This window comes from Exophiala oligosperma, assembly GCF_000835515.1.
Source record: "Exophiala oligosperma strain CBS 72588 unplaced genomic scaffold supercont1.2, whole genome shotgun sequence".
In the NCBI taxonomy this organism is placed as follows: domain Eukaryota; kingdom Fungi; phylum Ascomycota; class Eurotiomycetes; order Chaetothyriales; family Herpotrichiellaceae; genus Exophiala; species Exophiala oligosperma.
This window is the reverse complement of record NW_015622819.1, coordinates 3,097,342-3,108,341: the sequence shown is the minus strand read 5'-3', so window position 1 is coordinate 3,108,341 and position 11,000 is coordinate 3,097,342. Positions and strand designations below refer to the sequence as shown.

General features: G+C 50.4%; 3 protein-coding genes across 3 annotated transcripts; 2 read left to right on the top strand and 1 right to left on the bottom strand.

Annotated features, from left to right (window-relative positions):
- Positions 1–174: 174 nt before the first annotated feature.
- On the bottom strand, positions 175–2,165 carry PV06_02518 (uncharacterized protein; the record flags this gene model as incomplete). Its single annotated transcript, XM_016403216.1, has 6 exons — positions 175–735; positions 788–1,141; positions 1,191–1,406; positions 1,454–1,524; positions 1,575–1,960; positions 2,014–2,165. 6 exons carry the CDS (start codon positions 2,163–2,165, stop codon positions 481–483), a joined length of 1,434 nt encoding a protein of 477 aa, XP_016267113.1. The 3' UTR covers positions 175–480.
- A 1,035-nt stretch (positions 2,166–3,200) lies between these two features.
- PV06_02517 (uncharacterized protein) lies at positions 3,201–5,487 on the top strand (the record flags this gene model as incomplete). Its single annotated transcript, XM_016403215.1, has 6 exons — positions 3,201–3,264; positions 3,294–3,775; positions 3,824–4,033; positions 4,079–4,123; positions 4,173–4,274; positions 4,321–5,487. The coding sequence occupies 6 exons, from the start codon at positions 3,201–3,203 to the stop codon at positions 5,485–5,487; spliced, it is 2,070 nt and encodes a 689-aa protein (XP_016267112.1).
- A 78-nt stretch (positions 5,488–5,565) lies between these two features.
- Positions 5,566–7,990, top strand: PV06_02516 (uncharacterized protein; the record flags this gene model as incomplete). Its single annotated transcript, XM_016403214.1, has 8 exons — positions 5,566–5,936; positions 5,984–6,225; positions 6,275–6,385; positions 6,438–6,585; positions 6,658–6,812; positions 6,874–7,031; positions 7,109–7,451; positions 7,517–7,990. Exons 1-8 carry the CDS (start codon positions 5,783–5,785, stop codon positions 7,988–7,990), a joined length of 1,785 nt encoding a protein of 594 aa, XP_016267111.1. The 5' UTR covers positions 5,566–5,782.
- Positions 7,991–11,000: the final 3,010 nt, after the last annotated feature.

Sequence of the window (11,000 nt, the reverse complement as noted above, 5' to 3'; positions counted from 1 at the left end):
AATATCATATGATCAGTCGGAAGACACAGTATATAGATCGACAACATGGAGGGCAAATGGTCGTACCAAGGACGGAGTACTCCGTAGTGGTACAGGGAGGCGATGGGAAGGCGTAAGCAAGTCTGCATGATCTGCAAAATTAGGGGCTAGATGGCGAAAAATGCCCCGTAAAAGCTCAATTATTGGGTCTGTCAAAAACCGAAGCTCGGCCAAGGAGAAAGCTTTTTCACAGCCTTGTGTGGATGCCGGGCGTGAATTGACAAGCTTGAAAAATTCTGGTGGCTCGTCATTTAAGGGCTTGCACAATCCTTTCTCTTTGATCCAGCATGCTCGGACTTGGCAGTGTTGCAAGCCATGGTCAGGTGAGCAGAGTCGCCACAAGCTTGAGGTTGGCACGAGAATGTTCATGGTTGTACTAGGCTGAGACCTGCTTGACCGCTCCTGTAGGTCATGATAAGCAACAGCGGCTGTATCGTGCCGTCAAAAGTTCACCTGGAACCGAGGATGCGTCCTGAGTCGGGCACCATAACGCATGAAAATGAACGGTAGAGGTACCATTGCGAGAGCGATAAAAGCCAGCACCGAATTGCCCCAACCCAGCTTCAGATTCGAGTAAAGCGGACGGCCGGCCAGCGGCAGGAAAGCTCCCACCAGCGACCTAACCACAGTATTGGCGGCCGTCACCGATGCAGCGTATAAAGGATAACAGTCGACAAGGTAAGTTTGGACGGCAAGCTAGTTCAGGTCAGCAGACAATGCGAGTGAGAATGTGCAAATAACGCCTTACAAATATTCCAATCAGACCCAGGCCGACCCAACCCGTTCCAATGATTGGCATGATCCAGTGAATCTGTTTCTCGGCAGACCATCCGTACCAGAAGAGACCGATCGGGATGCATATGGCGGCAGGAATCAAGCCTTCCAGTCTTATTTCCGGAGAAACGTCTCCCTGTGCTTTTTTCTTCTGAATTCGCCGGTCGCTAGTCGCTCCGAAGACGCCTAACCCAATAAACATCCCGACACCTATTCCAATGTAAGATAGACCTGCCAGACCGGTCGAGAAGTGGTAGACGCTCTCATAAATCTCGGTGATTGTGGTGAAGAGAAGGTAGAGGTAGCCATAGATGACGCCGATGTACACCTGTTCAAGTTTAACGTCACAGTCAGAGGCTTTGCTCAAGGCAACGCACCACAAATACGAAGACAACGGGAGACATAAAGAACATCTTGGTAGGGCGTATGAATGCTTTTGCGATCGCATTCCGCGGTGAGTCGTCTGTGGACAGCTTTGAACGGAGGTCTTGATTTCCCGTGGATTTCCTCAAACGAGCAGCTTTTCTCTCCAGGAGTACCGGTGCATATGTTTCCCTCATGAAGATGAAGCATGCAATCACGACAATACCGGCCTGAAAAGCTATAAATTTTGAACAGAACGTCAATGGAATGCACTTACGGCAATGGTAATGACCCAGAACACCCAACGCCAGCCAACATCCTCGGCCAGAAAGGCGCCAGCCACAGGGCCTAGGAGACGGTGAGTACCTCACAGCCATAATCAATCTCGTCGAGCTTACCTGCCACCGGTCCAATTAGGGGACCTATGGAAAACACGGCCATCTTGGATCCGCGCTTTTCGCGAGGATACAGATCCGCGACACTGCCTCCACCAAGCACAAGGGGTGCAGAACCTGCTGATCCAGCGAGAAAGCGAAAGCCTATGAGGCTGCCTAAAGACGGTGCAACAGCACAGGCGATTGTGAAGATGATGAAAAGGACATTCGTGACGAGATATACAGGCAGTCGTCCATAAAGCTCGGAGAGTGGGGCAAACACCAATGGGCCGAACGAATAGCCTACCAAATAGACCGAGACAGCAAAGGTCGCATAGAAAACACTGGTGCTATGGAAGTCTTTCATGACCAGAGGGATGCCCGGCGCAAACATCGATGAAGCAAGTGGGCTGAAAAAGAGGCATCAGTTCTCAGCTGTCTGTGAATGGTTGAGAACACTTACGTGACAAAGGTCAGGCACGATAAGAGGGCAATGTTGATGCCCTTGCGCTTCGAGGGCCAATTGAGGGGGTTCTCTGGGTCATCGTCGCCAGCCCAGTCGACAATGAGATCGTTGGTTGGAGGATGTACCTCTACAGTCTTGCCTTCTTCCATTGCCCTCGTTGAATGTTAAGCCTTGAAATCTGGTCGCCCCCGTATCTCCTGACAACGGGTGACTGTATATCACGAGAACAGACAGCCCAAGCGCATTTAGGATTTGTCGTCTTCTTAGAATGCTTCTTGATAAAAAGAATCAAAGTCGCCTGGTCAGGCTGAGAAAGATGAGACATTGTCGGTTATGCAGAGCGACGCAACTTATGTAGCTCCCCATATGAAGGATCTCGGGGGGCGGTGACAACATCGGCTACCAAACGAAGGTCGTTGAAGGGGCCAGAGATGTTCGTAGACCATGCCCCAAAGGATGATAGTGTACGGAGTACGGGCTACGTCTTAACGAGGTGCCACACTTCGGTTTCGGGTTGATCACAACAAGATGGGGATGAGACACGCGACTGGGCCGTGCCATCGCCTGAAGCGGTCCATAGTACTCCGTACTGGCTGTCACGACGCCGACTTACAGGGGTTGGATGTTGATTCGATGATAAAACCCATCATTTGTTGATAATCATACGCACTGTTGGAATCTGGATGGAGAATGAGCGGTAAGTAGGAAGTTCACGTGCTTCATGCTGTAAATTTGGAGTCTGGTGGCCGAAATAGTATTGCTGCTTTAAATGCCAGGAACGTAAAATGTGTGGCGTAGGGAGGACCGATAAGAAGGCCTAGTAATTATTTACTTAGAGCGTGGGCGGCCTGAGCCTCGGCTGCGGGGAGCCCGCAAGGCACCTAATCGGGCTTAACAGTCCCCGACTTCCACGCAGACTCGCCCGGACACTCGCTCAAGGCACCTAAAGCTGTGGCCCCGAGCCCATTCATCTGGTTACAGTACCCGTTCAATTGAGTCGGACTTGCGATTTGAATACTCCCTGCAACCGACAACAACCTGGTTTGCGAGATGCCTCTCAGGTCTTCAATCATATCGGCCAAGAGACATGTGTGTCCACATTGTAGCAGGAGCTTTGGGAAAGCCGAACATTTGATGGTGAGCACGCTTCGAGAAAACCGTCCGCGCACATCTCATATGTTAACATGGGCGATTGGTGTTTCTTCCAGAGGCATGAGAGATCACGTACGGAATTCCAGGCTCAATATAGTGAGTCTAAACAGTCTGACAATATATAGACACTGGAACTCGACCCTTTGTCTGCGAGACGTGCTCAAGAGGTTTCACCAGAAATGATAGTCTAACGCGCCATATGAGGCGCCATGAACGCCCTGCGCAAGGATACAACACCGACAGCGAACGTCGTCTCGACCTCACCCTAGAGGCAGCCAACGCCGATGCTTCCTCATTGCCACCCTCGACAGATGAGCTTGCCCCATCGATATCAACGTATACACCAATGGCAGATATACATAATGAATCGCTACTTGATCCTGCTGAGACAATGTCCCTCAATTGGCCGGACTCTGCGGACCTACTCACATCGATTCTGGCTGCCGACTTCACCAATCTTCCTGCTCTTGAGGCCCTGCCATCTCAAGCTGTTGCACCAACTGAATCAGAGCACACTCCATTGTCGCCCTGGCTTACAGCTGATGGGGACAAACAGCATAGAGGCACCCGTGCTGTGAAGAATCTGACAGAAATGATCACTTCCTTGGTAAGAGCAGCTAGGTTCGGATTGAAATTCTAGATCTAATTTGAACAGTCGGCAGATGTCACGTCCGAGGCGCAAACTACAGGTTTCACAACCGTATTCCTCGATGGATGTCTCCATATGTTCTTCAAACAATTCCTCCCATCTTTCCCCGTTGTGCACGCAGCTACATTCGTCTTCAAAGATTGGACTCATCCCCTTTTGCTCAATGCCATTGCGCTTGGGTCGCTATTTATGGGCAAAAGAGATTATTTGCTCAAGGTCGGACTTCCTCGATGGTACAAGCCAAGTTGCTGACTTCCAAAGGGCGAGATTCTATGGCGATTAGCACATACTGCTGTTGCAACCTCGGTAAGACTACCAATTGGCCCTTTTATTCACCACCTAAAACGGCTTTCAGTGGCATACTCTCATCAAGCACCGAAGTCCTTATGATACATGTTCCGGTATACAACTCGTGCTCACGGCGCTTCTCGGACAGATATACGCAATGCTATCTGAGGTAAGCACACCAACAATATCTCTCCGTAGGTCGGCTGATTCGTAAGAACATCACCCTTCGAACCACCGCACAAGTCTTCCATAGTCTTGGATTCTTCTGGGCACGCTGGTCAGGTATGTATGAACTGGAAGATCAAGAAGAGATCATGCCTTTCGATTTTTTGGACAGTCACGATGTCCTTGAACGCAAATGGAGAGTTTGGGCTGCAAGAGAGACGCAGCTACGAGCACTACTGGGACATTATGTGCTTGACGGCCAAATCTCGACATACAGTGGTGGCCCTACATGTCAACGCCATACTTCTCATTCATTGCCCATGCCAGCAGAAGCCGATATTTTCGAAGCTACAGATGCCGAGACTTGGCGAGACAAAATGATTGCGAGATGTCCAAGAAGACAGGAGTTTTCGCAGCTGTTCAGTTCGGCCATGTCTGAGAATGTCCATGTGCGACATTTGGGCTCTTCCCTGGCTTTTCTGACTGCCTCTGTAACGCTTGAGGGATTCAAGTCACTCATGGCGGAGAGCCCGGTGTCTGGGATGAACGTGATTGGCGTTCCTTCGAGACTGGACATATCAAGAGGTCTGGCTAGATTCTACTTGTTTGCTGACCAAAGTTTGTCCATGTCGGAGATGAACAAGAGGGTGATACTTCTCCGATGGCATACGATTGGTCTTGATTCTGCCATTGATTTCAATTGGTTTTGTCGTAAGCTTTGCCAACAGTACAATGTTGAACAGCGCGTCGTTGGTGGCCGGAAGAAACCAATGCTTGACTTTGAGTCTTGGTTTCGAGGTCCCAAAGCACGCATGGGGCTTCTTCATGCTATGAGTATTCGAGAAATCATCCAAGAAATTCCGGCCAGTCACGCGCACACGATCAATGCTCCGATGGCGGTGTTTTCAGCTGGTATACTGTACTGTGGCTTTCTACTGGCCGGTATCTCTACCATTCTAAGGCCTGACCAATGCAACTGGGACAGCGTACTGCTTCTGAACATTGACACAGTATCAGAGAGCATTGAGCACGATTCCGACACGCAGGTACGACAGTATCTAACCGGCACCTTGAGCGGTGGCCAAAGACAGGAGAATCTGCTCTATGAAGTCAATGTGTTTTTGACGTTCCTCGAGAGTCTCGGAAGGGTATGGGGTGTGTCTACGCATATGCACAAGGTCTTGGAACAACTTCTCTCAACCTGCGGCCTTGGTTAAGGTATTTCGGGTGTCTTTCGGTTGAGCTACGCTTGAGGAGAGACGGGTATCGATGGGGAATCACTGTGCGTTGCCTTCCCCGCCGCAATGTCCCCTTTCTCCACAATCTACTTCTCCGCCAGTCTCTCCACCACATTCTTCGAGTCAATGGAACATATACTATTACAGTCTGCCCTATGGAATATCCGAATCCGCGATATCACTACTTGAAACCTGTGTGCGAACTGGTCAGAAAATCAAATCCCGCTAGTCCCAGATTGCAGAACATCGTTGAATCCGACCTATCAACTTCGAAATGCTGGAATCCATGGATGCTACCAATCCCGACCAACGTCCGAGCTCGTTCGTAGTACACGAACACGACGCTTACAACATAGATGTCCCGGTTCTCATTGTTGGAGGTGGACCTGCTGGTCTTTTTCAGGCGCATCTACTTTCTCAGCTGGGAGGTCATAATCTTCCACCCTCTTGGTGACGAGAATTAACGGGTAAACAGTCAAATGTTTGATCGTCGAGAGGTATCCCGAAAGATTGGGTGCACCCAAAGCCCATGCTTTATCTCCAAGATCGCTTGAAATATGCCGACAATCACACCTGGATGTTGCTAAAATTCGTCAACTGGGCACCCAAAGGCGTGACGCCTACTGGGTAAACTTCGTCACGAACCTAAGCGGCCAAACTATCGGTGTCTTGCCATACGAGAGGATGGATGTCGATGTGCTGCGATACACGCCTGAGGTGATCTGCGACTCTTCTCTCGGACTTCATACAGACTGACCCGTTAAAGATGATCCACAACATTCCTCAGCCAGCCTTTGAACAATATTTGACAGATGTGCTAGCCAAGGACTCGAACGTCGACATTCGAAGGGGCGTATCTTTCATTTCACTACGTCAGGTAAGCAAGTCGCTGCGCCACGAGAAGCCTCTTAATACTGACTTCGGCGGAGGACGGCTTTCAGGCAGTTATAACGACCGTAGAGGAGCGTACAACAGGCCATCAATTCCAGATTCGCTCCAAATACCTCATCGCATGTGACGGGGCGAGGAGTAAAGTACGCACAGGCCTAGGTATCGGAAGTGATGGAGAAGACTCATGTGAGATAGCCCAATTAGCAACCTGACAAACGTTCATCCCAGGCGCATCAATTAACCATGTATGTTATGCAGATGAAACAATGATGACCATCCATTTCAATGCCAACTTGCGTCCTATCGTTGGAAATCGAGTCGGCATGCTACATTGGATTGCCGACCCTCTAGCGTCTGGATTCATCATTGCCTACGATCTATCAGGAAACTCGGTCCTGATCAGCAACTTTGACGTGAGTTCCTGGATTTTCCTGCTGACCGAGCCTTTCATTACAGCCTCTGACCGTTCTCCAGGCGACCAAACAACCGGTAGAGAGCTGGAACCAAGAACTATGTCGTCAAACCGTCACAAGTGCAATTGGGAAGGATATTCCCTTTGACGTTCTAAGCTACCGGCCTTGGGTGCTCAGTCGAAAAGTAGCGAGATTCTACAGACAAGGCAACGTTTTTTTGTAAGTTGGGGACGACTATCTGAACCGATATCCGTTGTGTCGATAATTGTAACCGGTCTGTTGACGTGTCTGAACAGGGCCGGCGACGCAGCACATTCCTTCCCGCCCACCGGCGGTCTCGGACTGAACTCGGGACTGGGCGACGTCCACAATCTCGCGTACAAGATCGCATTGGTCCTCCAGGGTAAAGCGTCTGAGCGGCTCCTCGACTCTTATGACGAAGAAAGACGACAAGTCGCCATTGTGAATTCGATACAGAGTGTGAAGAATGGGAAACAAATTTTTGGCCTGCTCAAGACGTTGGGGATCGGAGAAGATGCGGTCCGAGCCAGACGAAACCTTTACGCTTCACTTGGTGATCCGGACAAGAAAAGAGAGATTGATGAGGGGATCGAGGCACAGAGAGAACATTTTGATAATGTGAGTTTTCCAGTGCGGTCCCCTTCCTTGCTTCTTTTCCCTGTACTAAAGGAATACGTGTCCAGCTTGCACTTCACATTGGCTACGTTTACGGCGACAAATCCATCCCGCCCCACGCATCAAAGTACGTTCCCAGCTTCGCGGTCGGCGCAAGGTTACCTCATGCATGGATACGTCTTTTGCGTCAACAAAGCAGCACCAAACCGAATCTGGCGCCGGTAGATGTATCGTACGTGGACGAGTTTTCCGCCGACGACATCCAACTTCGACAACACAGTACCCTTGACCTCTGCGACATTGACAAGTTTACCTTGTTGGGCAATCTGGACAGCGTTCCTGGAGTCAAAAGTTATCGTCTAGGTCGAGACTTTGAAGTCGTCGGGCCCGGTGCGGACGGGTGGTTGGCTTCGTCTGGACTTGACAAGGCTGGAGGTCTACTCGTCCGACCTGACCAGCATATATTGATGGTTTTGGATGCCACTACCACAGCCAAAGATGTAGAGATTGTATTAGATAAGTACCTTGGGCGAAGTCATTGAGATTGTGATTGAGATTGAGATTGAGATTGAGATTATTATGCTATATTATCCTCTCTACCCGTACGGAGTATAAATCAAAGCTATCGACATCATGTACCGCGTCACCATGTCTTTAGGGCTTAGAGTCTAGATGATAATACTCAGGAGCATATCGTACTCTTCCCCACGGTGTACCATGTTACCCTGTATCATACCGCATCATCACCGCCGCCGCACTCAACTGCATCGCCCTGACTCTCTCGAGCGGACAATTTGGGATTTCCGTATCAGGTATACCGTATTGTGATTGGTGTGATTTTGTCACTTTGTGAAGTCACTGTGTTTTTAGTACACGACGTCGAACCCCTTGAACCCGTCCAATGTATCTCTACACTGGAGTTCATAGTTGTCGATCCCGCCGATGTGGGTCAACATCTGGACCTTCTTTCCGGGGATGTTCGCGCCCGTCCACCAACTGTTGGTCAACGGGAAAAGCGTGGGTTTGTTCATTTTGTCAATCATGTCGTCCCAGTTGTCCTCGGCCTCTCGGGTGGGTTCGACGGATTTGGCTTTGGACTCTTCGAGTTTCTCAATCATCGACACGACAAAGTCGCACTGCATCTCGATGATGGTCGGGCCGTTGGAGAGGGCGGTGGGTGCTGTCGACAATGACAAATTAGAAATGAAGACAAGAAAAAAAAAAAGAGGACAAACCAGAAACAAAGGGCAAAAGGGTCATACCATGAGGTGTATAAATCATAAATGCATTAGGAAACCCGTTGAACGTCATTCCCAAGTAAGTTCTGATACCGTCCTTCCAGACATCCTTGATGTCGACTCCATCTTTATTCTTGAGGCCCATTTGTGTCAATCTAGAAAGTAAACCAATGTAAGTTACAACAGACCCTCGAAAGGGGTTTCAATTTTTTCAGGTTTTTTTTGTGTGTCAAACTTACGATCCGGAAAATGAATCAAATCCAGTTGCCAAAATAACCATGTCAAAATCCATTTGTTTCCCATTTTTCAAAAGTAGGCCCTTCTCGTTGAAAGTCTCGAGGGGTTCTTCGTTCATGTTGACAATGTCGACGTTGTCCCGATCGACACACTCGTAGTAATCCTGTTCCAGGGGGGCACGTTTCGTCCCGATATAGTAAGGGGCCTCTTTCGGGGCCATGAGGTCTCGCTTTCGGGGGTCCTTGATCCTCTGCCTGGTCTTCTTGGCCCAAAAGTCGTAGACCTTTTGGTTCGATTCCTTGTCCACGTAAATGTCGAGGTAGTTTGCGGTGATGAAGTTGAAGCCGCCCATCCCCCACAGTTCCTCCCAGTACCTCTCTCTTTCCTCGTCCGAGACGTCGTTGACGCCGCAGGTCCCCTTGATGCTCGGGAAGCCGGCCCCCGATTTGCGGCCCTCGCGGAACAAGGTCGGATAAAACGCCTTCCACCCCCTCTGCTCTTGGTCGTCGATGCGCCTCTGACCCATCGGCAGGCACAGACTCGGGCGGCGCATGAAGATGGTGAGCTGGTCGGCCTCCTTGGACAGTTCTTGCGTCACCTGTACCGCCGTGGCTCCGGCGCCGATGAGGGCCACTCTCTTCCCCTGGACGCTCAACTTGTCCGGGTAGAACCCCGTGTGGTGGATGACCCCTTGGAACTTGTCCAGCCCGGGGAAGTCGGGCACGTGCCGTCGGTGGAGCAGGCCAGAGCACAAGATCAGGTACTTGCTCTGGGCGACCTGGCCCTGGTCGGTCTTGACGGTCCACTTCCCGTCCTTCCACTGCGTGTCGACGACGTGGGCGTTGAACTCGACGTCCTTTCTCAGGTCGAGGGCTTTGTCGGCGTGGTCAAAGTACGCTCGGATCTCCTCGTGGCCGGGGAACCTCTCGCTGAATTTCCAGTCGCGGTAGACCTCGGGGATGTTCAACTGGTAGTAAGGCCATTCAGAGTCCACCCGTGCCCCGGGGTACCGGTTCCAGTACCAGACTCCCCCGAATCCACTCCCCGATTCGAAGATCTTGGTGTTGAGTCCCAACTTGCGTAGGCGGTAGAGCATGGATATGCCACTGAAGCCGGCGCCGATGATGAGAGCATCGCAATGGACAATACTTCCGGTGGAAAGATTGTTATCTGCCATGATTGGAAATTTCTGGCACAAGGCGACAAGGCAATTCAAAACAATCAAAACAACCAGAAGGTTCAAAGACTGCGAAGGAAAGATGGCTCTATTTGAAGGGGTAGAGATATACTAGTACATTTACCGATCAGGAAGTGAACGGAACGACCGTCCACCGAGCATGGCCTTTGGCATAACTTATACCTAGGTAGGGCGCGTATCATGATATTCGAGTCAGGAATCTGGCAAGCGACCTGGTACCGTTACTCGGGAAGCGGGAGTGTGAGAAGTCGTATCGAATCGATCCATGCTGACACCAATAAACGACTCGGTATGTACGTGCTCGCAGGGAGAAAAGATGGCAACCTTTGATGATGCGAGGGGTGGATCTGTAGGCTACTGGTGCCTTGTGAGCATCAAATGCAATACGTCGTTGATAGCTTTCGCAAATCACTGCGGGGCGTCCGTAGAAAAGCACCCCAGTCAACAACAACGCTTGAGGAGAACCACAAAAGCCGAGGTTGGTAAGACACTGGGGCTTGTGTTTTGGACTGGTGGGCAAACATTAATAATAACTGTCCGAATGGTCCGACTCGGTGGGCTGATAACGACAGCGGTCTGCATGATTTGAACAGTAGACGCACCTGACCGCCTTTGCATGGCCTGGTCAGCATGTAACGAAATAGACAGATGTCCTGCGAGGGTTTCATTTGCCAGACCCAGGTCTCGATATACTTGACTGTTTTTGTGTATCTGCATGACGAGGAGCATGCGCAATTTCGGAGTTGATGTATCTTCCCAACCAAGGTTCCATCGGTCCGTCGACTTCAGGGCTGTGAGATATCACCAAAGACACTCCTCCAACGACCAAACCTTTGGGCTTACTTTACCCTCGGGTTGCTTAAGAGCTAGATGAGTCCC